This window comes from Aspergillus steynii, assembly GCF_002849105.1.
Source record: "Aspergillus steynii IBT 23096 chromosome Unknown P170scaffold_5, whole genome shotgun sequence".
Classification (NCBI taxonomy): Eukaryota; Fungi; Ascomycota; class Eurotiomycetes; order Eurotiales; family Aspergillaceae; genus Aspergillus; species Aspergillus steynii.
This window is the reverse complement of record NW_020194402.1, coordinates 132,723-159,251: the sequence shown is the minus strand read 5'-3', so window position 1 is coordinate 159,251 and position 26,529 is coordinate 132,723. Positions and strand designations below refer to the sequence as shown.

The 26,529-nt window shown below is 52.4% G+C and overlaps 13 protein-coding genes across 13 annotated transcripts; 8 read left to right on the top strand and 5 right to left on the bottom strand.

The window, feature by feature from the left end:
* Positions 1-19: 19 nt before the first annotated feature.
* Positions 20-1,455, top strand: fip1 (cleavage polyadenylation factor subunit FIP1). The gene is made up of 3 exons (XM_024846796.1): positions 20-217; positions 272-324; positions 385-1,455. The coding sequence occupies exons 1-3, from the start codon at positions 65-67 to the stop codon at positions 1,154-1,156; spliced, it is 978 nt and encodes a 325-aa protein (XP_024702815.1). The 5' UTR covers positions 20-64; the 3' UTR covers positions 1,157-1,455.
* A 145-nt stretch (positions 1,456-1,600) lies between these two features.
* Positions 1,601-2,610, top strand: P170DRAFT_437347 (GroES family chaperonin). Its single transcript, XM_024849349.1, has 4 exons — positions 1,601-1,668; positions 1,842-2,066; positions 2,151-2,209; positions 2,270-2,610. Exons 1-4 carry the CDS (start codon positions 1,666-1,668, stop codon positions 2,295-2,297), a joined length of 315 nt encoding a protein of 104 aa, XP_024702814.1. The 5' UTR covers positions 1,601-1,665; the 3' UTR covers positions 2,298-2,610.
* A 114-nt stretch (positions 2,611-2,724) lies between these two features.
* On the bottom strand, positions 2,725-5,488 carry P170DRAFT_510344 (uncharacterized protein; the record flags this gene model as incomplete). The annotated part of the gene is made up of 3 exons (XM_024854771.1): positions 2,725-3,476; positions 4,311-4,812; positions 4,931-5,488. 3 exons carry the CDS (start codon positions 5,486-5,488, stop codon positions 2,725-2,727), a joined length of 1,812 nt encoding a protein of 603 aa, XP_024702813.1.
* A 303-nt stretch (positions 5,489-5,791) lies between these two features.
* On the bottom strand, positions 5,792-7,156 carry P170DRAFT_426761 (TauD/TfdA dioxygenase family protein; the record flags this gene model as incomplete). Its single annotated transcript, XM_024847733.1, has 4 exons — positions 5,792-5,971; positions 6,034-6,474; positions 6,528-6,647; positions 6,701-7,156. 4 exons carry the CDS (start codon positions 7,154-7,156, stop codon positions 5,792-5,794), a joined length of 1,197 nt encoding a protein of 398 aa, XP_024702812.1.
* Positions 7,157-8,148: 992 nt separating this feature from the next.
* P170DRAFT_385235 (nucleoporin FG repeat-containing protein) lies at positions 8,149-10,206 on the bottom strand. The gene is made up of 3 exons (XM_024845713.1): positions 9,989-10,206; positions 9,349-9,732; positions 8,149-9,281 (listed from the first exon to the last, which is right to left on the bottom strand). Exons 1-3 carry the CDS (start codon positions 10,048-10,050, stop codon positions 8,324-8,326), a joined length of 1,404 nt encoding a protein of 467 aa, XP_024702811.1. The 5' UTR covers positions 10,051-10,206; the 3' UTR covers positions 8,149-8,323.
* Positions 10,207-10,580: 374 nt separating this feature from the next.
* On the top strand, positions 10,581-11,993 carry P170DRAFT_476195 (uncharacterized protein; the record flags this gene model as incomplete). The annotated part of the gene is made up of 4 exons (XM_024853326.1): positions 10,581-10,708; positions 10,777-10,839; positions 10,894-11,762; positions 11,824-11,993. 4 exons carry the CDS (start codon positions 10,581-10,583, stop codon positions 11,991-11,993), a joined length of 1,230 nt encoding a protein of 409 aa, XP_024702810.1.
* Positions 11,994-13,730: 1,737 nt separating this feature from the next.
* P170DRAFT_193730 (uncharacterized protein) lies at positions 13,731-14,948 on the top strand. Its single transcript, XM_024842719.1, has one exon. It carries the CDS (start codon positions 13,896-13,898, stop codon positions 14,847-14,849), a length of 954 nt encoding a protein of 317 aa, XP_024702809.1. The 5' UTR covers positions 13,731-13,895; the 3' UTR covers positions 14,850-14,948.
* Positions 14,949-15,223: 275 nt separating this feature from the next.
* Positions 15,224-16,544, bottom strand: P170DRAFT_456375 (haloacid dehalogenase superfamily protein). Its single transcript, XM_024851614.1, has 3 exons — positions 16,476-16,544; positions 16,252-16,411; positions 15,224-16,124 (listed from the first exon to the last, which is right to left on the bottom strand). The coding sequence occupies exons 1-3, from the start codon at positions 16,493-16,495 to the stop codon at positions 15,426-15,428; spliced, it is 879 nt and encodes a 292-aa protein (XP_024702808.1). The 5' UTR covers positions 16,496-16,544; the 3' UTR covers positions 15,224-15,425.
* A 146-nt stretch (positions 16,545-16,690) lies between these two features.
* P170DRAFT_409602 (uncharacterized protein) lies at positions 16,691-18,085 on the top strand. The gene is made up of 3 exons (XM_024846795.1): positions 16,691-16,814; positions 16,883-17,503; positions 17,554-18,085. Exons 1-3 carry the CDS (start codon positions 16,695-16,697, stop codon positions 17,653-17,655), a joined length of 843 nt encoding a protein of 280 aa, XP_024702807.1. The 5' UTR covers positions 16,691-16,694; the 3' UTR covers positions 17,656-18,085.
* Positions 18,086-18,343: 258 nt separating this feature from the next.
* P170DRAFT_437341 (MFS transporter) lies at positions 18,344-20,345 on the top strand. Its single transcript, XM_024849348.1, has 5 exons — positions 18,344-18,629; positions 18,702-18,722; positions 18,783-18,840; positions 18,893-18,952; positions 19,007-20,345. The coding sequence occupies exons 1-5, from the start codon at positions 18,513-18,515 to the stop codon at positions 20,281-20,283; spliced, it is 1,533 nt and encodes a 510-aa protein (XP_024702806.1). The 5' UTR covers positions 18,344-18,512; the 3' UTR covers positions 20,284-20,345.
* Positions 20,346-20,494: 149 nt separating this feature from the next.
* Positions 20,495-22,515, top strand: P170DRAFT_385219 (carboxylesterase; the record flags this gene model as incomplete). The annotated part of the gene is made up of 6 exons (XM_024845712.1): positions 20,495-20,844; positions 20,937-21,106; positions 21,160-21,207; positions 21,304-21,485; positions 21,535-21,876; positions 21,934-22,515. The coding sequence occupies exons 1-6, from the start codon at positions 20,654-20,656 to the stop codon at positions 22,510-22,512; spliced, it is 1,512 nt and encodes a 503-aa protein (XP_024702805.1). The 5' UTR covers positions 20,495-20,653.
* Positions 22,516-22,559: 44 nt separating this feature from the next.
* Positions 22,560-23,816, bottom strand: P170DRAFT_465170 (uncharacterized protein). The gene is made up of 2 exons (XM_024852302.1): positions 22,895-23,816; positions 22,560-22,801 (listed from the first exon to the last, which is right to left on the bottom strand). The coding sequence occupies exons 1-2, from the start codon at positions 23,534-23,536 to the stop codon at positions 22,622-22,624; spliced, it is 822 nt and encodes a 273-aa protein (XP_024702804.1). The 5' UTR covers positions 23,537-23,816; the 3' UTR covers positions 22,560-22,621.
* A 603-nt stretch (positions 23,817-24,419) lies between these two features.
* P170DRAFT_360752 (putative homogentisate 1,2-dioxygenase) lies at positions 24,420-26,213 on the top strand (the record flags this gene model as incomplete). Its single annotated transcript, XM_024844433.1, has 7 exons — positions 24,420-24,542; positions 24,593-24,615; positions 24,678-24,852; positions 24,904-25,506; positions 25,555-25,717; positions 25,772-25,894; positions 25,954-26,213. The coding sequence occupies 7 exons, from the start codon at positions 24,420-24,422 to the stop codon at positions 26,211-26,213; spliced, it is 1,470 nt and encodes a 489-aa protein (XP_024702803.1).
* Between the last annotated feature and the right edge of the window lie 316 nt (positions 26,214-26,529).

Genomic DNA, 26,529 nt, shown 5'->3' with positions numbered 1-26,529 from the left:
GGAATCGATAAACAACCTTCCTTTGTCGCTTTCTTTCAATTGCACACCTGCACACCCCGATACCATGGAGGAAGAAGACGATGATTTCTATGACCCTGCTGATGCAGTCCCGGTCACCAATACTCAAAATGCGCCCTACAATCAGTCCTCAAATGCCACCCCCCAGCATTCAAATTCAAATGATGACGAAGAAATTGAGGTAGAGGAGGACGATGATGTACGTCTGGCAGACCCTGTGTCTTTGGAGCGGAGACTGATTGATCAATTCTAGGATGAATTCAACATCATCACGGAGGCTCCTCCGGACGCCCCAGCCCCCGAAGTGTGAGTTTGAACTGGTGACGATGAAAGCCGACAGTCTTCTAATGCATAGCGCTTGGATAGCCCACACCCCCGTCATACGATGCTTCGAACCGAGTCCCAGCGAACGCCATCCACAGATCTCTACCCGGGATCCAAATCTGCCACGCCTAATCTGACGCCCAAAGTGGAATCAGCCACCCCAGTCTCAGGCAGCGCAAGGCCGGCCGTTCCCCAGAAGCCGGGATCCGAATATCCCCCCGTCCATGCGTCCACGATTGATGTGCATGCAAACCCGACGCACCCTTCTACTGGAAAGCCTATTTTGTCGACGGACATGGATATGGATTTCCCGGAGGATGACAAGCCATGGAGGCGTCCGGGATCGGATATCTCCGATTACTTCAACTACGGATTCGACGAATTCACCTGGGCCAGCTACGTTTTGAAACAGCAAGAGCTTCGGAGGGAAGTTGGGGACCAGAAGAAACAATTGGACGAGATGCAGGCATTCTTGAACGGTGGAGTGCCGCCGCCAATGCCCGGAGGCCCGCAACCTGGACCTGCACCCGGTCCAGCTGGTGGACTGCCGCCGATGCCAGGTATGCCGGGTATGCCTGATATGTCGAATGAGATGTTGTCAGGCGTCTTAGCCACCATGATGTCCCGAGGCATGGATCCTGCCACCATGGATCCTATGACCTTTATGCAGAATGCCCAAGCACTCATGAGCGGACCTTCCGGCGCGGGCGGCGGACAACCAGCTCAAGCGGGTTTTGGGGGTCAAGGAGGACAATCTCAGATGGGATATGGCGGTGGGTTCAACGCTGGACGAGGGCGAGGGCGGAGGTGGTAAAGGAAGTATGGATGCGTGCTTTTTTTTTTCTTCAATCACGGCTATAATCTTGACCATGCCCCGAATTGCATTTTAGGACGGATATGTACTGCGGAGTTTGTTGTTTACTATGAGAAATGGCTTGAATGTGTTCTTTGTTTGACTGTTCGGGGCAAAGGAGCTGTATGGTTGGTGATGCGACAGAGTGAGCCGCGCTTCCAGAGACAGGATTGCCCATGATCAGACCGTAGAGACGAGCTATCACAATCCACGAGGAATCGTCTCCTGTAAAGAAACACTGGATCGACCGCAGGCTGCAGAAGATGCCGTAGAGTCGAGAGAATACCCTCGGCAGTGGTGGAAGCTGTCGGCAAGTCTTGGCATTCTGGAAATTTCTCGCGGGCCGACGAGTCCAGATCTTCTTCTTCCCCGTCCTTTTCTTCCCTTCGCTCTCCAGACCTCCAACTTTCCTCTCTGTCATCTCCGCTTGATCTTCTGTGTCGTTCCTCACGTCAAACACACCCGTCACAATGGTATGTCATGCCTTTCAACCTCTTCCCAGCAGCTATACCACCCCCCTTGAATTTTTCTCTCGTTTTTTGCTCCTTGAAAGACCGGACGTCTCGTCGGCTACTTCGGCAACTGCCTCAGTTCAATGCTCGGGTCAAGCTTGAATAACCATCGCTAACCAACCCCTGTCGCATAGTCTTTCCTCCGCAACATCAAGAACCTCACCCCCCTCATGGACCGCGTCCTGGTTCAGCGCGTCAAGCCCGAGACCAAGACCGCCTCGGGTATCTTCCTCCCCGAGAGCAGCGTCAAGGAGCAGAACGAGGCTCAGGTCCTTGCCGTTGGCCCCGGTCTCCTTGACCGTAACGGCCAGAGACTCCCCATGGGTGTCACTGCCGGTGACCGTGTCTTGATCCCCCAGGTACGTCGGCTGGTTTCCCGTGTCCTGGGTTTATAATATGCCTAGCTGGGATGAAGAATGAGGACTAACAGAGCTCTGTAACAGTTCGGTGGTAGCCCCATCAAGGTTGGCGAGGACGAGTACACCCTCTTCCGTGACTCTGAGTATGTTTTCCCTTGTCGCTCGCGATCTGCATTGTGATTGTGTTCTAACATCTGCCATAGGATCCTTGCCAAGATCAAGGAGAACTAGATGCCGCATACGCCTTTGTCTTTTCCTCTCTGAGCCTAGGATCGTTCGATTCTAGTCGAAGACCTGTACTATACCATGCGAATGAGCTTTCATGCGCGTCATCCCTGAACTCCACGCCCAACCAAATCCAACAAAACCGAATAATCGAAAATAAAAACCCCAATGGTATATGAGGACGGACTTATGTTTCCGTTCTTGGTATTTTTGGGCTATAATGTGTCCCCTTGCATCTATCGTCTAAAGCGTGAAATGACTATTTACTTTGTTGCATATTCTCTTATGTATCTTAAGTCTCTACCTAGCAATCGCCGTCTTCATACGCAGGCTGCGCGATGAAATGAGTAATCAGATATGATAATCTCCTCTCTGACGGTTTCTTATCATCGGTAATGCAGCGACGTAATTGAATGTGTTTATCGATCAGTCTTTACAGTTCCGCAGAATGATTGAAATTTAGCGCCCAGTCACACTGCCAGTCTTTTTCTAGCACGCGACTGATTCGACCGACCACCTTCTCTCCCATCAATTTTTCGAACAGCTCTCGTCGACGCACAGCAGTCATCTCAATGAAGCTGGACAGAGCTCCGATTTTAACGTACTCTTGAACGGAGACACCGTCTGCAACGTTCATCTCCATTCCCGCAGTTTTGTGACTGAGAATAGCAAGCACAGCTTGGGCAGCATACGGATTCAAACCGGCTCGCCTGAGGAAGTGCTCCCAATTTGACTCCTCCATGGCGTCATGCTCAGCCCTGGTAAGCTGGGGTTGTGGTTTTGGATTCACCGGCGTGAACCCGGTTTGTCGAGGGGTTGCAACATCTGCTTGAGGCAACTCGATTGCATGCTTATCATGTAGTGAAAGAATCCACTTTGCTAGTGCCTCAGGAGCCGAGGGCACCCAAAGTGGGACGATGGTTGTGCAGTCACTCATCGAATTGCAAAAGGCGAGTAACGAAGCGAAAGAGGCCAGTGTCCGCTTTTCCACTGTCCATGTTATACCGGCACTGCCGCCCTGGGCCACTTTTCTAGAGCTGGTCCCGTGTGAGATGAGCAGGTAGAGGTGCTCGTAGCGTGGCGCAAGGACGAAGATACGTTCGCGGAGTGGCGAGTTTATGCATTTGAGGTCAGCTGTTCTGGGGTTGTTGGGCCTATGTCCGGGGAGGTGTAGTTGAGTGATTGCTTGGGATGTTGTTAAGATTACCCCGGTTGTTGGTGAAATTATGATATCTGCTTCTTTTGGAAGGGAGTGTCTTGCTTCTGGCTGATGGGGTATATTTTCCGAGTTGTGTTTGAGATGGAATTGTCTGACCGTGTTTTCATAGTCTCTGTATACAATGGTAGGTACATCTTGGATCTTTTCGATCAATTGTATAAGATCGAGGTGTGTTTTCAGAAGTGTAGTAGAGACGAATAGGTATGATCGCTGGTGGATTTTACGTTCAAATTGCGGGACTCGTTCTAGAAACGTCGCTGGTACAACTGTGGAGATCTCTTCTGCATTTCTAGTAGAGTCGTGCTGTTCAACCTTGCTGTGACTGGGCTGGGAGCTGAAGTATTGGCTTGTAGCGACAACTGTCCGTCGACTTTGGTTTCGGCCTCTAATTTCCATGAATGATGACAATGAACCTAGAGAGACTTGTTGTGGTAAGGACGCTTTCAAGTCGGAAATTGTTTCTCCCTTAGTCTTCTTCCTTTGATGGATTTGTTTATGCTTCACCTTGAGGTTATCCTGGCTTATGCTTCGTTCTCTCTTATGTGGAAAAAGAATTCTGAGGGTCGAAGGGCTTTTATTCTTCGATTGAAGACGCATTTCTGTCAACGTATTCTGTTCCGCATTGTTTATAGATGGTCCTTCGGTGGTTCGGCTTGGGCCCTGCAACTCGCCAATTGGCCGAGGAGGTGATATCGTTGGTAGGGTGTCCGGGCTGATGCTTGATTCATCTCTGTGACAAGAAAATTGATTGGCGCTCCCCGATGATATCTTTTTATCACCGGATGGTTCAGAAAACAGACTCTCAGCGGCTTTTGAAACCTCTCCGTCCGCCGTGGATGGGTCTTTTGTAGCTGAGGGTGTGGATGTATCTGCGGAGGAAACGATGGTACCTATGCTGGATTCACTGATCTTCTTCTGAAGAGAACTATCTGCTCGGGAGAGACAATTAGCTGAAGCAAACGACTGTGCATCGATGCCAAGGTGAAGAGTCTCGGCATTGGTAGAGATGCTAGGAGTAGTCTGCGTGTTGATCTTTGAATCCTGGTTATCAGCCACCGAGATTCTACTAGAAGAACTAGATCCATATGAATTGGTATGTCCCGAGAACCTATTTAGTTCACCCTCTGGTTCAAAGCTGTCTGAGCTCTTGTCGCTGGTTTGTGAGCTATATTCGGCGAACACACGCGGCGAGATGGGATAAGGGGGCATCTGTAAACTCGCAACCGGCGAAGAACTTCGGAAATGCATATCGTCGGCATTGGAGAGGACAAGAGCGGGTGACTCTGGAAAGGTGAGCTCGTCCTGTAGACACAATTGGAGTTGTTAGCATTACTTTTCACAGGGCCTCTGTCAATAAACTTGCCTGACATAGCTTTAATTCTTCCATTAGTAAACTCTCCAAGTCCTTTTTAGAAGTTACAGCACAGTTTTTGGCATCTTGTATCAACCTGAAGGCATCTTTGCTACAGCTGAGTTTCTCAAACTTGATCTTGTCCATGGCTTCATATATACCGCCCGGCAAACAGCTCGGAAGTGCTGCAACTGACTGAGGTTCCTCAAGCGGTTGCAATTGGATTTCACAATCTTCGTATCTTAAACGTTTCCGAGCGAGCATAGTGTCTGTATCATGCTCTGCAGGAAAAATGGGAGGTTCCACCTGAAATCTTTCCATTCGACTGAATGCCGGCAAAACATCGGCCCAATTGATGTCCTCGGGTTTAGCACCTGCATCTCGGATCACGGTCGACAGCAGGCGTGCGCTTTCCTTCTTGATATCCAGCTTCTCCTTGAGTAATGCTTGAGTGATTGTTTGCTGGGCTTTTTGTAATTGCTCGGTGACGGGACTGGGCTGTAGCTCCGGCGTGGGGATTTGGTAAGTGTCGTCGATGTACGTGAGAGGATCGACTGCCGTGAAGTCGCTTGCGATGCCGTAGAACCGGGCATATTCTAGAATAGAAGGGTCGGATGAGTTTCCCATTCTGCGGTCTCTCACAGGGTTGTGTCCTAAGAAGAGAGGTGGGGGAGAAGTAGTAGGCAGCGGAAGTGGTGCATCGACGCCAGAATTGTTCGGCCAAACTGCTGCACGTGCTTCTCTCCATTCTACGCGAGGGCTCCAGAATCGTTTAAAGAACGACGAATAAACATCTCATTTCGCTAATAAAAAGCTAAGTAAATCATCTCAAAGTGCTCTGCTAATTTTGAATGCAATGACTGTCATGTCCCGGGTATGCGCCAACGCCAGCGTTGTGTGTAAATATCATGGAGGCACGAATGTCCCAAATTAGTCATTATAGTTGGACTGGCGTGAGCCGTCTTTGTTGACAGCCGGAAGGTTGTACAGAGCAATGTGCTCTTCTTCCTGTGACTTTCCTGTCGGGAGCAAGACAGGGCGCTCGGCATGGCAGGCGACTCGCACTGCATGGCGTCGGTGGGGAGCGAATCCGTAAGAGGCAGAGTGGTTCTATAGGTTTTGTTAGTATGACTAGCATGTTCTTTAATCTAGACTGGAAGTTCATTGCTTACCGTTGTCCGGTTGTCCCAGATCGCAACGTCATTCTTGCCCCATTGGAAACGCGCATGGGTCTCCTGTGTAGTGGCAATCACCTCGGTGAGGTATCGGAGGATGGCATCACTCTCGACCTTAGGAACGCCAATGATCTTTGTCACGAACCCGGGATTGAAGAACAGACTGTTCCATCCGGTGACGGGGTTGGTTCGAATCAGAGGGTGTACGGTGGTGACCGGCTCCCGGCGGACAGTTCGGCCAGCAGCTCGCGTGTCGGATGCTTGCATGTCTGCCGAGTGAAGGGCCGTCAGGCCTTTGAGATATGTCTGCATGTGCGACGAAAGAGCGTCATACGCCGCATACTGAGAAGTCCAGAGCGTGTCACCACCACCTCCACGAGGGGGTCCGGTCAACAGTTTCAGGAGAGTGTAAGATGGTGGTTGCACCTCATAGGTTACCTATCATTTCTAGTCAGTTTGAGGTGCCTTGGATGTCAAGACAGGAAACATACATCTGAGTGCCAAAGGAAGCTGGGCGAAAACACGGCTCGTTGGTCGGCGGCGTTGTCACCGGTATAGACGACATGAACATCCTCCAGGCCGCCCTTCTTGGGAACAGCTGTTGTAGCATGCTATGGGTTGTCAGAATAATGACCGCGAGGAATTCTTGAAAGATATATCATACCTTGTGCAGCTTGCCAAAGTACCTGCCGAACTCTCTTTGTGCCTCAATATCAAAGTCATCCTGATTCCTGAAGATTACTACTCCACGAACAGCGACCAGACGAGCCAAGTCATCCTTTTGTGCATCGGTGAGAGTGGCAAGGTTGGCTCCATGGATTTCCGTGCCGATTTTGGGATTGTAGTCGAAGACATCGGTTGCATCTTGCAACAGGTTGCGGAACTTGGTGTCACCATAAAGGCCCCTATCGTCATATGAGGTCTCTTCGATGGGATCCCAATGGATGTCGGGAAACGAGGGTTTGAGGTCTTCGTAAGGATAGTCATCATGGCTTTCAACGACGGTTCGTCCGGGTTGGTAATTGAATTTGTTGTTGCCGTCAACGACGGTGGCCTTCTTGGGCAAAGGGAGCTCGCCCAGGGATTGGCGCAAGACAGGGTCTTCCAGCGAGGGAGCCATTCTGAAAATTGCAAGTAGACGAACTGAGAACTCGGCCGACTGATTTCCTTGCCGAAAGTTTGTTTGTGATGGACTGGTGGTCTTGAAGAATCAAGTCTGGAGGGCAGCCCCTTTCCTATATGTATGCCTCGTAGGTTCCCGGAAGGCCGGGGCCATAATCACACATCTCCCCCAGAAACGGAGCAGACGGCGATGGCACCATCGATGACAAAAATCACCCAAGCCGTGAACATGTGGCGCGATGAGGAATCCTCATACTCCGTAAGGAAGAGATCCATGGTTGGTAAGCTTCTGTGGAGGGCTTCCCGAAGCGGTGGATGCGATCACGTCATGTTCTCGCTGGATGTTGGAATGCGATGTGGGTCGGCCATCACCATGAGACTATGAGTAGAGCAGAACCCATGGGGAACGATGAGTCAATAATGATGAGCAAAATGAAACATCATAGCGTGTTTCTCAGGCAAGTGATCCCCTGGCCCACAAGATATGACCGTCGGTCTCCTGTGGACGTATGGCGTAGCTCTTAATCAATCGGTCTCGGAGAAAGATACGGTGAGGATGAGGTTGCAGTCAAGCAGGATTATTTCATTCCAACTAGTAAGCTAGGTGACATCGCGGATGACTGATATGTCATCCAGTGAGATTGTGATCACTGCAGCATGATGTTATTCTTGGTATGAACTGGAAGGTCATCAAGGGACAGTTTCACGCTACTATGCCGACGTCCGGTCCTCGCCTTCGAGCGTTGCAGTAGATCCTAGATAGCGGTGGAGAGATCGGCTGAATTATCAATCAGGCATAAACCGAGAACCGAATCCCAAGAAAACGGACGATGGAGTTGTGGGGAAGATCGCCGCAGAATTGGGTGCGATCACGCAAGATTGTGAGCCTCTTGCGTGGGCGCTGACTAAGACTCTGCAGAGGCCCTCCAACTGGTGGTGAAGTCAAGTATACCTTATGCCTTACGGTGATAGGCAGAGGCGGAAATAAATGGAAGAAATAGACAATCGCAAGTTAATCTGGCTAATCTAAACACGCAGAACGCCGGACCTCAATCATGCTTAATCACATCAACCGTCCATTCCCACGGTGCCATGTGTACCCGGGGGAAAAGAATAGTCATAATGTACAGAAAATCTAGGAAATCATGCGGCAATTTTGTCCATCTCACAGTCCGAGTCTCCCATCAACTGAGGGTGGCCCCAGCACGACCTCTTGGGCTTGCTCGGTCACTTGGCCAAGACGACTGGCCACTCCCAGAATGCCGGCTTCCACATCGCCAAGGACAGCCGTCAAGTCGCTGAGGACCGTCTTGGGCGCTCCGGCCGAGGAACCGTCCCGGCTTCGCGATGTCAAGAACTCGTGGATCTGTCGCTCAAGAGTCGATTCCACGCCATGAAGGTGGTCTTCGATGTCTTTCAGGTTGTGGGTGTATTGATCAAGAACGCCGCCCATGTCGTCGGATCGCTGAGAGAAGTAGTCCACCAGGTTGACAGGAACGCCGTTGATAGCGGTGGCCGTGGACGGATCGGCTTCGACATCGTCGGGCAGGGCCAAGGTGTTTTTCCGGCTGGACCGCAGCGACTGGCGGTCGGACATCTTCTGGTCTTGAACGGACCACCAGCCGGGACCTCCGGCGGACTGGAACTGCAGGGGTAATTTCAGCGTGTCAATCGCACGGAAAGCAACCTGGGCCTCCGCCGCATCCCGCGCCACGAGCCCGCGCAACTGGTCGATGTCGCCTGCATCGTTCTCGAGAGCGTGCTGCATCGTCTCCAATTTTCCCTGCACAAACTCCACGTCGTTGGGGATGGTCTCGCCCTGTGCCGCAATGCTGGGGATCATATTGGCAATCTCATTGCACATCTGGATCTGCGCAAGAACGGCATTGTCGAAGCGTTCCAGCTCGGCCTTGATGTCGCCGGTGCAGCTCTCAAATTTCGTAGTCGGTAAAAGGTTGCTGATATCCACTATGACTCCGGGGACCACGGTGTTTGACAGCGTCGAAGGGGGCGGCACTTGCTGAGCCGCAGGTTGGTTTTGGTTTCCGAAAAGCGATAGCGTGGGCTTCTGGGGCTGCTGCTGCTGTTGCTGCTGCTGAGTGTTATTCAAAGTGGAACCGCCTCTGGATCCAGGGCCATATTAGTAAAAAGCGCTGATGTAGAGAATTCCGAATCCATAGCGTTACTCACAGCAGCCCACCGCCAGTGGTCGAAGCGCCCCCGAGACCGAAAGCTGGTTTGGTCTGGTTCTGCATAGTATTGTTCGCACCCGCGGTGCCTCCGAAAAGACTGTTGGTTTGTGGTTGCGAGGCAGCTGGCGTCGTATTTCCAAACAGACCCCCGCCAGTCGTGTTGTTCTGCTGGTTCTGCTGTTGCTGCCCGCCTAGGCCTCCGAACAAGCTGGATCCAGACTGCGTTTGCTGCGTGTTTCCACCGCCCAGAGTGTTCCCAAATAGACCGCCTGCGGGTTTCGATTGCGCCGTTGAGCCTCCTAGATTCCCAAAGAGACCGGAGGTGGTTGTCGACCCGGGCGTTGTTGTGGACGAGGAAGTTTGGGCATTATTGGCACCACCACTGATGAACGGGAAGAACGGGTCAGCTCAGTCTTGTGCCACTACAACCAGACGGAAACAAAGAATGTGGAATGCAGGACCAAAAAAGTGAGTTAAAAAAAAGCAACACCACAATACAAAAGGCAAGGGGTTGTGGGCATTGCACTCGCGCAAGTCATGACCAGCACAAGGCATACAGAAAGCCACCCACTGCGAAGTCGAGCAAGACGATGCACAGACTTCTCCCAAACATCGAACACAAGGAGAAATGTGCTTACAAGAGCGAATTGGCGGAATTGGTGTTGATGGACAAGCCGCCGGCAGGTTTTGCGGAAAACATTGTGAGTGGTGGAATGCGGCGTTCGAATCTAGGGGCGAGGAGGGAAACAAAGAAGAGTGGGAGAGTCGCAAGGATTGGATGAACCGTCCACACGAAGGCGACTGGCCGAAGCTACCGTAAAGGAACCAAAAGGCTGACCGCAGCTGTCTTCAGGCCGTCAAGTCGAGTTGATGGAGAAAACAAAGAGAATCGCCGACTTGCACCGGACGGGCTTAGCGCCGGACTAGCGTTCGTCGGGGAAAGATTGACCGCTCCGACATTTACTCCGTCATCGTCAACCTCATCGACAGCGTCCGTCTGTGATCCAGGGCAGGGCTCTGTTGTCCAGAAGTCACGTTGGTATGAATTGAATGAAGTTCCGGATATTGCTGTCGTTGATGAAACCTGGCGTATGCACGACTCAATCCGGTTGACTTCAAGCAGCAAGATATGGTGGACTGTAGTCGAAGGATCTTCTACTTGGCTCTATACTCTGTACTACCTGCTTATTGACTAGAGGGTCTTTACGAAGTGTCATCCGATTAGACAAGATGGAAGAGGAACCTTCCAAACTGACCCCCATCTGCGTGGCTTCAACGCGAGATGAGGATGAGTCGAAGATGCCCAGAAAGCCCAACGAGCGATACTCGGATTTCAACCACGTCAAAAGTATAGAATGGTATGTGTAAACTTTTCTATACCTTCTCCTGTCACTCACAAGATCACATATTGACCACATCCATCCAGGCCTCCTGACGGCACCACGGTCTTGGCCGACATGGCTGATCATCACATCAGAACGTTTATACTGTGAGTAGCTTGGATCATGATTGCTTTTCTTACAGCTCACACCCAACTCCCAAGACCTCCAGATCTCCTGGAGGAGAAACAATCACCTCATCATCTCACTCCTTATTCTGTTCTCCCTTCGACAGAGCCCACCTATGCTACTGCTATCTATCCGTTCTATTCCCTTCAGGAGCCATCCACCACTCTCTTTCTCTCGTCAGTCCGAGATCACCCGATCAGGCTGGCGTCTGCTCTTGTGCCAACCTCAGTGGCGACCTACTCTCTGGTCAACCCGACCACCGAGGCCTTTATAACCCCTCATTCCTTGATCTACCCATCTGCACTTGGTGGAACCCATTTCCTCACGGGCTCGGATAGTCTCATTTGTCTGTTTGATGTATCTCGTCCCGGGAAAGATGGACCAGTGACATGGATGCCAACGATACCCAGTAAACGTAAGCAGGCAGTGGGTGGAGGCGTCGGAATGAAAGGGATTATTTCGGCGATGGCCGTCAGTCCGACTGGCGACGGAGTTCTCGCTGCTGGCACCTTTTCAAGGCAGATTGGACTCTACGATTCCAATGGGTCTGGCCAGTCGCTCGGCACCTTTAGCGTTGCAAAAACGGAAGCCAATCGTCACATCGGCGGTCGGGGAGTCACCCAGCTGCTCTGGAGTCCTTGCGGTCGATACCTTTACATCGCAGAACGAAACAGCGATGGGGTCCTGGTATATGACATTCGAGCCACCGGCCAACTCCTTGGCTGGCTTGAAGGCCGAAAGGCTCTCACCAATCAACGGATGAAGATCGACATCGTACCGACCGGTCAGGGCGAATCTCATGAAATCTGGGCTGGAGGAACAGACGGTTATATGAGAGTCTGGAGGGACTCTGCACTCACCGCGGGGCCGCAGAAGCCACTGTGGGAATGGAAGGTTCATGATGGTAAGCTAAGCCTCATGTCGAATTCTTGGAAGCTAATAGGAGCCATACTTATGGTCTACAGATTCCGTCAACAGCACCATACTGCATCCTTTGGGTAGCATCGCTGCCACTGCCGGTGGACAGAGACACCATTTCGATGATACGGTGGCAGAGGAAGGGGGTCCGTTCACAACTGATAGCACGCTGAAGATCTGGTCTATGCCATTTCTGGAGGGGGAACTGGATGGGTAGCGTCAGGCAAAAGCGTGGGGAGGAAGATCCTAGAGGTGATCACCGTGCCAAAGTTGGCCTCACGTCCAGGAGGACCACTAAGAATCGGCATCCCGTACTAGTGGTCCATGGCTTCATTTCGCCAAGCCCAAGACCAACCCGGCCGTCGCTCTCTCGGTCTTTCCTCGGTTGCGACGGTTTCTACAACCTCCCCAGCCCTCGGAGTTTCATCGCTAAAATACTCTTTGTCCCCAGAGGGGGCTGGGAAGCCATTGGAACAATATGATTGTTTTCTCTTTGGGACCATTGATCTCTACCGGAAATTTGGTTCGTTCCTTGACTTGCAGCTCCTTAGCCTGAAACCAGCTCCCTGATTGGTGCAGAAGGGGGTGGCATCAGTAGGCAGAGGTAAGAGCCTCCTGGCCCTCGTCATGCTGCAAGTGATTTTATTGGCACCAGCTGATGAAGAGTCCTTTGATAGGAAATCGAAACCGCAACGCTGCGGCGCAACCGTATACTTTGGCTGGCGCACACCCAGCCCTCTGTTTTCCCAGCCGTTTTCACTCAACAGTGGCTGTCCCTCCCTGGTGTGAATGACTTATTCCGCCCGATTCTGGGGTTGTTAATGGAGACTCCAACAATTCACAAATTTGCCTATTCAGCTCTCTCGGACAATATGATTCTTGATTCCTTCCCTCCTTCAAGCCCCCAACGCACTACAAATTCCCTTCTCCCCCCTTCTTTCCCCGTAGCTCGTCTCCAAACCTCTCTTCTCTTTGTCTCTTATCCAGTTTCTGAGCCGATTTATTCTCCAGCAGCTTCACGGTGCTTCGTTTCTGACTGTGGACTGTCTTCCTTCCCTGACTCCCTTCATCTGCTGATTTCGGTCCTGTTTCTTCCCCAAAACCTTCACCCTTGAGCGATCAAGATGTCTGGATCCGAAGATTGGGACTCCTATGGATGGACTCTGCCGCATATTGCACAGGAAACAGCGACCATTCCCAGCCCCGATGCCGAAGCTGGTCAGACCGGATTCCTGTTGAACAGCGAGCTGTGAGTACTTCCCTATGGTTGAACGCGAAGTTTGGACATTGCTGATCAGTTACACAGTAACTGGGCCTCCAATGGAGGTCATGAAAATGGAACCCCGGTGGATCAAGGCTTGCACTATCAAAACCATTTTGTGCATTTTCTCCCGAACCATGGCTTGCCTTTTAGTACAAACCCATCCAAGTAGGTTCTGTTCTGGGCGGCCGTAATTCTTGTCTGAGTGTGGATGCTGACGACCGAATTCAAATAGCTTGAGCGTCTCTCCCTCCGGTATCGAAATAGGAGCAGGCTCTCCTTATTTCGGATATGACACTTCCAGCAACGACAGCCCGTTTGCACCATCGCATGCCACATTGTCGGCACATTCCAACGAGAAACATGTCTCTGAGATGGACGCCATATCCCCAAGCAGCCTCGTTGGCGACGAATCCGATGACACTGAACTTGAGCCCACTACTCCGGCCGACAACCATGTGCCCGAACCCTCATCAGCCATTAAACCGGAGGACTCCAACTCTTTGGTTCCGAACTTGGTTGATTTGATGAAGGCTGCAAAGAACGCCCCTTTCGATAAATCCACTCTTTTCAAGTCTCATGAACATGCCCGTGCCTTTTACCAGCCCACTGAGCCGCTTCCCGAAGACCTTACTCTTCCCCAGACTCCGGGCCAGAAACGGGCCATCGTGAAAGAGATGTGCAAAGCCATGGCCAGCCTGGAACATGCGACCGATAATGAGGGCATGATCAAGCCGTTCAGGAACCAAAAGTATTCCAAGGAGAGAATCGAAATTTGTTGCTGGCAGACTTTGGTAAGAAACCCCTGATGAACAAAGGTAGATCGGCTCGCTGACAGCTATTTAGGAGGCTGTTATCATGCGTCAGAAGGGAGGTCCACTTCTGGCAGCCTATGATACCACAGGCAAGGCCGAGAGCGAGACGCTCAATTTTGCTCAACGAATGACTCGCATTATCGAGTGCTTTTATAGACACAAGACCGTCTGCAAGCACATTCTTGACCCTCTCTATGTGTACAACCTGGTCGACAACCCCACGGCGGCTGAGAGACGCGTTGAAAGCAACAAGCTGCTGAATCGACGCAAGAGTCAAATCATGACGGCCGGCAAAGAAGCTATGCGTATTGGACAACGCAACGAGCCTTCCACTCCCACCCCCACCCCCAAAACGGCTCGCAGGACGGTCGCTCAGAAGGCTCCCAGAACGGTTGGTAGCAAAGCAGTTGCCCGCAAGACGCCCAGAACCACAACCGCCAGCAAGGCCAAGAGATGCGCAGTCAGTCCTACTCATTCTGACACCTCAAAGAGTTCAGCGGAGCATGACAGAATCTTTACCCCCTCGAGCACTCCTGAACCCACCGGAAGTGAAGCTGACGCGAGCCCCCAGAGCCTGGTTGCTTCGGTGCCTTGTAGCGCTTCCATGCTCGTCCCTCAGGCAACGTCTTACTACCCCCAGCAAATGGTGAGTAGAGAGCCTGCGTACCACTTCGACCCCATCGTGGCCTACGCTGCTCACAATAAGAGTTATCCGCAGGCTTACATGTCGAATGTGCATTCCCATCGCATGACCGGCCCGACCTCCTATTCCCTGCCCGCTCAGGGTTTCATGTCTAGCCATCCGGCGTCATATTATGCCACTGGTTCCATGACCGATTTGCATGTTAACTCAAGCCCCGTCACTGGAGGCACAGCTTGTCAGAATCAGGTGGCAACTCCGACAAAAGCTAGTCGAAAAAGGCCCAGTATCAAAATCACCGATGAAATGGGACAGCCTTCGTCCGCGGAGAAGAAAAAGCGCCAGCGAGCTTCTTAAGTGGTGTGCTTGGGAATGGCCCGGCTATCGGTTTCTTTTTCCTCTTTTCCCTTTTTCGTTTTATTTATTCCCGGTTTTAATATCGTTTTTTGATCTTGTTACTTGACCGTCATTGGATCGGCTTGCACTTTTTCGTCTTTCAGTCTGCTTTTATTTGTTTCATTTCCATTTCCATTTTGATTTTACATATCTTGGGATCTCATGTCTCCTTTCTCGTCGAACTGGTCAGCAGGCAGGACCTCAGTCTCCCCACCGGAAGACACCAGTGGCTTGATTCAACAGCCTTACGAGATAAACATGGGTTTATTTCTACATGTTGTTCTTCACGAACGTTGCAGAAGACAGTCGAAGAGGTCTTCCGATCTGACATAGTCCTCAAACTTGCAATGATGTCACCCGGACGGTTGTTCAACGGTTGTACGCTGAAGCCCTAGACTTCGCGTGGGATTTGGTCTCTTGTTCTACATGGGTATCATGTCTCTTTCTCTTTCCTCTTGTCTCTCATCATGTACATGGACGGACCATACCGCGGAGTACCGGGTTCATGTTTCTTTACAACATCGAGGTAGCTCCATCTTAGGCAGGTCGAATACCATATCTCTCATATGGGAAGTTCTCCAGCGTAGGAATCAGATCTCCCCATCCATCATGTAGTTCTCCGGGCTTGCCGGACGACTGCAACTTTTTGGCAACGAGATCGTCCGCATCCTTCTCGGCCGCCGACTTCTCCTCCTCCTTGTGCTCCCCCGTCAAACCCGCCAGCACCTCCGCCTCTCGGCCCTTGTACGCCTCCAGCAACCCTGGGTGCGGAGCCCAGACAACTCGCATGCCTGCTCTCCGACCCGCCTCCACACCGGGCACCGCATCCTCAAAGACCAAACACTCCTCCGGCGTGATCTCCGTCTCCCCGCGCTGCCGCAAATTGGTGTTGATGGTCTCCAGCGCCAGCAGATAGATATCCGGTAAAGGCTTGCCCCGCCCCTTGCCAATGCGCGGGTCGTCACCCAGCACGCGCTGCGACTCGGGGAACCGCGCGAACAGCTCCTGCAAGTGGTCGGTCTTCAATCGGTAGTTCCGCTCGTGGGACGAGGTAGCCAGCGCAATGTGGACGGGCTGGTCGGTCGATTGCGTCGAAAGCAGCTTGTCCAGCAGGATCCGCACGCCGGGGAGAGGCTGCGACTCTCCGAACTTCTCCAGCTGCAGGGCGGCTTGTCGAGAGGCGTATTCTTCCGGCGTGATAGGGAGTTGGGCCCATTGGTGGAAGATCTTGCTAGCCTTGGAAGTGGGAATTGGAGTCAGCACGGCGAAGGCTATGGAGTTTAGGCCATTGGGTTGGTTTTCCGTGTGTCACGGTAGGGGGCGGTAAACACGCCGATGGAGCGGCCGGTGGGTGGTACAGTACCTCGGTCTGGGGTCGGCCCTGAAGCTGGGCCTTGATAGACCAGGGAAGCAAAGGCTTGCCGTGTTCCTGCAGGATCTGGTTGGTGATCGCCGTGTAGATGTCCTCCGAGTCGATCAGGAGCCCGTCCATGTCAAACAGACAGGCCCGCACGCGGGGCAGACTGCAGTGAGAAGTGGTTAGCAATGGACGGATTGGAATGGGTTCAATGGGGAAGGAAAGCTTACTCCGAGGGAGCGGTAGCCATTGTTCTATAAGAGTCTGTCTAGAGTCTAGAAGGCAGGAATGAAGCAAAAGACAAGCGATGCGAAATGGCGGGGATGCTGCCTCAGGCGGAGAAGGGGTCCTCAGGCCGTCAGTCGATCTTTACCTGATTTGGTCGGTCGGCGGTCGGTCGAGTTTCCCCGCCGATTTCATGGCAGCTCCATCTCTCCCCCTTCATCGCGATGACAATGAGCGGCAATCAGACCCCCGAAGGAAAGGAGCGCCTGGGAAGTGCGGGCAGTGATAGTGAGGGCGAGGAGGATGTCTTTCATGATGCCCGCTTCCCGGCCGAGGAAGAGGCCGTGAGTCCAGATTCTCCCTGCGGAATGTTTGCGCATTGCGTCCATGCTAATCTCCCGATTTGCGACAGGAACTCCTGAAGGCATCCCACTCCATCAAGACCGAAGCAAATCAACTCTTTGCGGCTGCGTCCTATGACCAGGCTATCTCCTGCTACGACCGTGCATTGGCATCCTGCCCCAGCTATCTCGACTACGAAGTGGCCGTTCTCCGAAGTAACATGGCCGCATGCTATCTGAAGCTCGAGGATTGGAAGTCTTCGGTTGACGCTGCGACCGCATGTATCGAATGTCTGGATAAAGTGGTTCCGCCATCCAATTCTGAAGAGACGGAAGACACGAAAAAGAAGAAGCAGGACCCTGAGCCGACCGACGAGGTGGTGGAGATCTCGGGAGATGACGAGGAGGAAGAGCTGAAGGAACTGCAGCGCTTGCAAGATCTGGACAAGAGGAAACAAGATGTCATGCGGATTCGAGCGAAGGCGCTGATGCGACGCGCCCGGGCAAAGTCCCAACTCGGCGGATGGGGCAATCTGCAAGGGGCCGAAGAGGACTACAAGCTGCTCAATAGTCTGGATAATCTCCCGCCAGAGGACAAGCGCGTTGCTCAGCGGGCTCTTCGAGAGCTCCCCGAGAAGATCAATAAGGCACGGGAAAACGAAATGGCGGATATGATGGGTAAACTGAAAGATGTACGTCTTCTCCATGATGCGATGCTACGGGCTACTAACCAAATCTATAGCTGGGTAATGGGATTCTAAAGCCCTTTGGATTGTCCACGGATAACTTCAAATTCACCCAAGACCCGAAGACCGGTGGATACAACATGAATTTCCAATCCTGATCTGTCGAGACTTTTGTTTTCCCATCTCTTTTCCAGCATTGGCATTTCAGCATTAAACACGGCGCTCGGAGCACGTCCAATCGATTATCATGATTAACAATACATACTGAGAGCATTTTGAATAGTGAATGAATCTAGAGTCGACTTAATATTATGCAAAGCCAGCGAGTTGCCTGTCTGCTTGATTAACCATTCATAGTCGCCATTCATCGCACCCAAACCTAATAGACATTCCCGGTCTATTGAAGACAGAGTTGAGCAGGCAGAATGACATTCGAATGGCAATTCACGGAGTCTATTCACAGGAGACCATCCAATGGCGATTCCCAAGGAACGGTCAAATCTATTGTCTGGATTGTTATTAAGGACCCTTTGGTATTCTTATCTATCAGTCTCGTCATGACAGCGCCATTCTCGCCCCCTGCTGAACAAGATGCAAGGGGGAGCAAGCTGATCAGCCCAATACGCCACACCCCGATGCATGCTTATATTTCTGATAGTTCGTCTCTTTCGCATACTCCATATTGCCTGTCAGCTTCCGTAGAGAGTAAGCCCGTAGAAGCATATTGCGTACTTCTCCGGATATGCTTAAAATACTCGGCAGCTCCACCGTCGCGGGACCCGCGGACTCCGAACATCAACGCGAGGATTCTTTCTGGCGAACCCTCTTCTCTGTGATCTTAACTCCTTTCAATTCAGTCTTGGCGTCTCGGATTTCAAGTCACCCCTGAACCAAGAGAGTCCGGTCTTGCAAGCTGCGGAGATCGTTTCCCTGTGGCTTCATCGCAACCATAGGAGGTTCTCGCATGCCGACGCCACCGAGCCAGACTCCGGTCGCATTACGATCCTAGAAGGCGATGGCCGTCGGAAAGCTATGGCCTAGTCGTGCGGCGGATGCAGAGGCTCCGATCTTTCTGGAGTGGAGATCCTCCAGCGCCTTTATTATCTTCGTGGTGGTGTTTGCGGTTTTCACGGTATGCCTTGTGGCCTCGCTGCCTTAATGCTTTAGTGCCTTGGTGCCTTAATGCTGACAATCGGCGTAACAGGATATTTTGCTCTACGGACTGGTAGGCTCTCATTTCTTCCACCAGACTCCATGTTGAGTGCCCTTCTGATATTACTGGCAGATTGTTCCGGTGACCCCGACTGCTCTGCACGAGCGAGTCGGTCTATCCCAGGGTGAAGGTGAGTTCTCTCAACTGCGTGGGTTTCTTGGCTACTACTAACCAGCGCACAGAGCAACGATGGACATCTATCTTGCTGGCTTTGTACGGAGCTGCGCTGCTGGCTTTCTCGCGTAAGTTGTGTTTCTCTTCCCCGGTGGCCTTGTCCTGACTCACCACCATCATAGCGATCGCAGGCTATATCGCCGATAAGATTCAATCTCGGTGGTGGCCTCTTATGGTCGGTTTGATTGCCCTGGGTGCTGCGACTGCTCTCCTCTGCGTTGGTACTCATATGGGCCTTTGGGTGGCCGGTCGTCTTTTCCAGGGAGCCTCTGCGGCCGTGGTGTGGACGGTGGGATGCGCTCTTCTTGTTGACACGGTCAGCAAGGATGAACTAGGTCAGGCCATGGGATACATCGGGATGGGCATGACCCTGGGGATCATGGGCGGCCCGCTTCTGGGAGGAGTCATCTACGAGCACGGGGGATACTATGCGGTGTTCGGGTTAGCCTTTGGCCTGGTCGGGCTGGATATTGTGTTTCGACTGATCATGATTGAGAAGAAGCACGCTGCACGATGGCTCCCACCTGACAGCGCCAAACAGAAAGAGAAAAAGAAATCCCAGGATAGCGAGACGACCCAAGATTCCGTTAAGAGTGACGGTCAACATTCGCCTGACACGTTACAGCCTCCTCCGCCTTCATCGTCTGGACACTCGTCGAATACCCAGTCCGTTCCAAAGCCCGATGCAACTCCCGATCAGTCGTCAGCCACACGACCTCGGAAAGGAGCCCTCGGAGCTCTACAGCATCTACTGGCATCCGAGCGCATGCTCGCCTCCCTATGGGCCTATTTCATTACCTCCGTCATATTAACCTGCTTCGATAGCGTCCTGCCCCTCTACGTCGAGGAGACGTTCGGCTGGGAACAGACCGGCCAGGGACTGATCTTCATTCCCTTGTCGGTTCCTCATATCCTCGATCCCCTGGTCGGGTATGTCATCGACACGTACGGTAATTCCCGGCGCTACCTGGCAGGCGTGGCGCTCATCGCCAGCGTTCCGATCCTGGTACTTCTGCGATTCGTCACCTACAACTCTATGGGCCAGAAAGTGCTTCTCTGTGCGCTTCTAGTCTTGACGGGGGTCTGTCTGGCTGTTCTTCTGCCGTCGGTCATGGTCGAGGCGTCCTACGTGGTTTCCGACAAGGAGGAAGAAACCCCGGAGATTTTCGGCAAAGGCGGCGCGATGGCGCTTTCATACGGGCTGTTGAACTCGGCCTTTGCAGCAGGGACAATTGTTGGACCTTTCTTTGCCGGATTCATCCGTGAGAGTGCCGGCTGGGGAACGATGGCTTGGGCGATGGCCATCTTAACGGGGGTGTCGTCGGTTCCAACACTATTGTGTCTGGGAGGGTTTCAATTGAAGAGAAAGAAGGGTAGTGGCTCACATCCATCACCTTAGGTGTATTTATTTGCAAGTAATATATATAGAATCGTATAGATAATCCCCATTCCGAATGGAAATAGTTGCAAAAGAGAAACATCCGACGACGACAGCCGACAGGAAAGCCCAAGACAACCAACGCCCCCCGCACGCCCCACTCTTCGTCTCCTCCACTCGAGACGATCTTCCGTCGCTTCTTATTTCTCGGGAATCGTCGAATGGCCCAGAAGCCGGTCAGGAGGAGAGCGATGCGCCAAATAATACTAATGACCCGAGGTATGCCATGGCACGACATGGGTCTGGTCGAGGTATTTCTTGGTCCTGGTCTCGGTCTCGGTCTTGCGCGTCTCATCCCCCACACTCTCCTGCCATCAACATTTGAGCAACCATGACGACTTCATTGCCCCAAGTGCATCATCCAGTCCTCAGTGTCACATGGAAAGGGATTGAGAAGCCATCGAACGGTGTTTCTGTGAACCAGTATCGAGGAATCAAGTATGCGAGGATTCCGGGACGCTTCGAGCGTGCAACTCCCGTGGATGGGTTTGATGGGGAAGTGGTCGATGCGACGAAGTTTGGGTGAGTTTATATAGTCTTCATCGATCTTCCGTACAGAGTTTTGTTTCATCTATGGCTCGATTATCCAGGATGCTGATTCCCAGCCCCGATAGCCCGAGATGTCCGCAAGTGGACGTGGATGTGCGCCATCTACTGCGCATTCCTGAAGACTTCGAAATCCCAAAGGAGCCAGAAGATGAGTTTGATTGCTTAAACTTGGAGATCACTTGTCCGCCTGCTGGGTCGAGAAGTGGCCCTCTTCCTGTCTTGATCTGGATTCACGGTACGCACTTCCCGGAATTCGTGTACATAGCAAATCCCTGACAGGATTTCTAGGTGGCTCGCAAGTAGTGACGTTTTGCTCTGCTGCTTCTGGAATTTGTGGTGAGTCAATCCGGTCTTTTCCACTGCGTTGTGGTGCATAATATACTAGTGATTTCATGCAATTCTGTCACGATAACTGACTGTTCCCGCCGCCAGACCCAACCAAAATCGTCGCAGACTCCATAAAAGCAGGAAAACCCCTTGTCTTCGTCTCTATCAATTACAGAGTCAACATCTTCAGCTTCGGTGACGGCAAAGAGAAGAATCTCGCGCTCAAAGACCAGCGACTAGGAATCGACTGGGTGCGAAAGAATATCATGGCATTTGGAGGTGATCCGGTGAGTACCACAGGCTAGAGACATGCAAACTATGCTGATAGAAGACAAGAGCAATATCACTTTGGCGGGCGAAAGTGCCGGAGCTGTCTACGTGCATGCGCATTTGACTACCGGGGTTTCTGTGAAACGAGCGGTCCTTGCCTCGGGATCTCTGTATCTTTCCTCGCCCTTGCCGGTTGAGAGGGGGGATGGGCTCATCAAGACTTTGGAGGGTAAGGTAAAAGAACTGGGCGAAAAGTCGCTGAGGGAAGCCTCTGTCTCGACAATCATACAGGCCTTGAATGACTGCAACGTCAATACAATGTGGATCCAAGAAGAGCCTGAACTTCAGAATTGGCAGATCAAACCGGAGCAGGTCGAGGAAATAATGATAGGAGATACGGAATATGAGGTGAGAATCCTGTCTTGAAGCAGTATGCAAGACAAACTAATGTTTGATAACTTCTAGTCGGTGATCTGGAGAAATGGTATCGAAACTCTCGACGGACCAACCATCGCCACTGCATTCGAGCAGGACCCTCAATGGGGCCCGCAGCTGCGCAAAATGTACAACGTTGTTGCTGATCGCCCGACAGCCTGTAAGCTAGGGGCGTTAGACCTAGTCAACGACGTCCGATACGCTCTGCCCGTGGAAACGGTGTCGGAAAAGCTGCAAGCCGCTAACAGGCAGGTCTACAAATACGTGATCGATCAGCCGAATCCGTGGCAGGCATCTAGCCGTTCTCATCACGCAGTCGACCTTCTTCTCTTGTTTGCCGGAGTGGACCTTTCGTTTAATCCTGCTGCAGAGCATGTTGGTCAAGAGATGAGAAACCGCTGGATACGCTTCGTGAACGGGGATGCTCCGTGGTCGCCGGGACGTAGATTCGCTTTCGGACCGTTCGGAGAATGCAAGGAGATTGACGAGAGGCAAGTTGCGAACCGAAGACGGTTGGAGCATGTCCGGGCTCTCAAAGAGGCTGGAATGGGAGTATACATGCCCATCATATTCGCCTTGACGGCAGGCAAGATCAGTTTGCTTAATTAGGATCCGACCTGGCTGTCCCCAACACAGATATTGGTTTAAACTTTTAGGCTTAAGCTATTACTTGTAGGTCATCAATTAGAGATTCCCTCTACACCCGAATGCAGTCCAACTAAGCAGGAATGTATCCATAGTCCTGGAAAGCGTTTCTCGCAGCCTCGCGCAGCCGATCCACCGAGAAAACTATCTCCCGCGTATCGCGGTATGGAAGATGCTCATTGTCGAATAGCTCGTTCCTCGTTAGTCGAACCATCTGCGGGACAGCTCCCGGGCCAGGCTCGGGAAAGATCGACTACCACGGTATTAATACGATTCTGCACTTGGATGAATAGCATTTACGATAATGGTGACTGGTGGACTGAGGGTTGAAGAGCTGGGGCAGTACCTCTACTTGCACCAATCCGCTCTGCCTCCTGTATACTTCCAATCGTCCTCGGACGCGATTCCGCGGCGACCTGGACCACTGGATGACGAACACGACGTTGACATGCGGCCAGCCACCGATCAACCAGAGGTCCTTGTCCCGAACGAGGCTGGCGTAGGACTCCGCCCAGCCGCTCTCCACGACAAGAGTTGGCAAGACTCGGTGCCGCGGCTTCAGGTAGAATTCGGGCTGTCTCCACGAAGACTGGTACGGGGCCACGAAGGTGTTGAAACCTGGCAAGATAGCACGATCAGTAACTGTCGGATTGGGTACGTGGCTCTCACTTTTCTTGGCTGTGGAGTCGATGGCGTTCCATTCGTTGACGACGAGGAAGCCAGATAGCAAGCATCGGCCGATTTCGCGCTTGATCCAGGTGTGGTGCAGGTTGTGGACTGGCTCGCAGGCTGTGAGGGCGAGTTCTTTGGATGCGGAGTTGTAGTTGATACGGCAGTCTAGGGCACTGATGACTGCATCCTCGGCGAGCGTCGCAGCAGTAGGCACGCCGACGTCGGGGGGGATGCCTTCGTAGACGAGGATGTCGGATTTATTAAAGAGAGGGATGTTGGATTTGATTTTGTGGAGGAGGGACGGTGTTTTGCCCATGATTGGCAGATTGTCCTTGATCAATGCGATGAAGCAGTTTGAGATGGCCAACGGACAAGTCGGACAAGCTTCTTATTGATATAATCCATGATCCATGAGCCATCCTGGATGGAAGTATATACTTTGACGGAAATGAGGACCGACGAGAGGATGGGTGGCATCATCATTCTCGGATCACGGAGGACGCCTTCCATCGCGTGATGATTGCATCTCCCTCACTTTCTGGCCGCAGGGGATTTGTTCTAGTCTGGTGTTGGCTGCTGCCATGCGTCGGGGCGACATGGTTGAAGCTAGAGTGACTACCATGGGGAACTAGTTAACTACTGCGTAGGGAACTAATAACTGCTAGTGACTAGTGGAGGTCACGGGCAGGACAAACAAACACAACAAACCCCTCGGCTCAGTTCTCGAAGACGCCCAACTTCTCTTCTCTTCTTCCTTACTTCCTGACTCCCTTCGAATCTACAAAGGTACCTCCAGAATCAAACAGTCGGCAATTCTCTTCCATCGCTTCCCGACCACCCCACGGTGAATCAGCCCTGACTCATGTGGGGACCCCATGAGGCTCCACTTGCGATCGCTGCGACTCGGCAACGCGACGGCGCTGCGACATGCCGATTTGTATGGCAGACCGTTGCGACAGCCTCCCTAACGCCCTGACACTGTGTTTGCGCCGTTGCCTTGGCCTCTCCCGAATCCCTGTCTCAATAATATGTCACGGCTATAAAGGCACGCAAGGGATATTGCTCCCCCACATTGGCTCAAACCATTGGGGTATATGAGGCTGCCCTTTCCCCCGACCGTGCGACCGACTTCTGACTGTTCATCATTGATTTGTGTTCGTTGTTGTCGGGGATCTATCGACTAGTGCGATCTATACAACATGGCGGCCTCTACCAGTACCCTGTCCGACCCCCAGGAATATCAGAAAATCTTCCACTGGGCGGAAACCCAGAAGGATGGTGCCATCCCTTCTTTTAACACCCGGCGAAATGACCCCTATGAGGTAGGTCTTGCTCATCGGATGTGCTCGGGTCACTTGCTAATGATCACTAGTATCAATCGGGCTTCGGAAACTCGTATGTCGCTCTACACCGTGCGGAGTATGCAGCGAACCCACCAGCTGACCCCATCTGAACAGGTTTATGTCCGAGGCAGTGCCGGGAACCATTCCTCATGGCCAGAATAGCCCTCGCCACGTTCGATTCGGACTATATGCAGAGCAACTCACCGCCACGGCTTTTGTAGCACCGCGCCATGCCAACAAAAAGGCTTGGTTGTATCGTGCTCGCCCCGCTGTGGCTCACCAGGGATTTGTACGCAGAAACCCCGTGGATTTTAGAGATCCGAGCTAATCAATACCTCAGACGGATCTCCCCGACAACAAAGATACCGAGTCGAATTTCTTGCCGCTCAACCCCCGAGTTCATGTATCACCCACCCAACTGGCCTGGCATCCCTTTGACATCCCTCGCGGGGAAGAAGTGGATTTTGTCTCGGGGTTGAAGACGGTCGCAGGCTCCGGAGACCCGACTCTCCGTGAGGGCTTAGCCACTCATGTGTATACTGCGAATACCAGCATGACCAAAAAGGCTTTCGTGAATTCGGATGGTGAATTCCTGATTGTTCCCCAGCAAGGTGCGCTAGACATCCAGACGGAGTTCGGACCGCTGTTTGTCCAGCCAGGTGAGCTTGTCGTCATCCAGCGAGGCCTGCGTTTCCGCGTCGAACTACCGGACGGGCCTTCGCGGGGATATATCCTCGAAGTCTGGGGCACGCACTACGAGCTGCCGGAACTGGGACCTCTCGGGGCCAACGGGCTCGCTAATCCTCGAGACTTCCTGTCGCCCGTTGCCCAATACGAGATTGCTCAGGAGCCGTGGGAGATCCTATATAAGCTGGGAGGAAAGTTCTTCAAGAGCACGCAGAACCACAGTCCCTTTGATGTCGTCGCCTGGCATGGCAACTACGTAAGTGTCCTGGTTTTCTACATCACCCACACGTAACTGACCGATCAGGTCCCCTATAAATATGACTTGACCAAGTTTGTCAACGTCGGCTCCATCTCCGTCGACCACATCGACCCGTCCATTTTCTGCGTGCTCACGGCCAAATCCCGGGATCTGACGGCGCCCCTGGCGGACCTGCTCATTTTCTCTCCCAGATGGGATGTTGCATCGCGTATGTCTTCTTTCTAGGAATTTCTTATGTGTCCCACCACTAATATCCTATCAGACACCTATCGACCTCCTTACTACCACCGCAACGTAGCCTCTGAACTGATGGGTCTCATCTACGGCGACTACGGCGGACGATCGGATGCCTTCAAGCCGGGAAGTATCTCCTTCGAATGCGGCAGTAAGTTTCCTCTCCACCCAGGTATAAAATCAAGGACAAAAGAAGCTAACGCAGAAAAGTGGTCCCCCACGGCGTCGCTTACGAGGAATTCAAGGCTGCATCGGAGAACCCGCCGCCGGTCGCGCGCATCTCCGAGGCTTCGATCGCCTTCATGTTCGAGTCGAGTCGCCCGTTCACCATAACCGATTATGCCTGGACCAGCGACAAGCGACATGAGCACGAGCCGAAGATGTGGGATAGCCTGGTGGATAATTTCTCCAAGCACAAGGATGAGGTCGAGGAGCTTCTGGCCCGGAAGGCGAAGGGGCTGAGGATTTGAGGTCTTGGTTGGATAAGCCAGTGAGCCAGAATACTGTATATAAGATTGTGGAGATTATGAATTGATGTCTTGTTCTAAGCATGTATTTGCATTGGTGTCCCAATCGTCTCATTGGACTCGCACAACATGAAAACCACAAGTCAGAATACGATGCAGCATGTCTCACGAACCATCAGACTCTCAATCACTGAATTAAACCCATTTGATCCGATCCACGGCCAGCTACCGTCTCATGCCGGGTTGCAGGACGCCTTAGCGAACCCAAATCTACCTATTCTTAGCTCCTGGCACCGGGGGATCTTCGCCGTGTAACCAA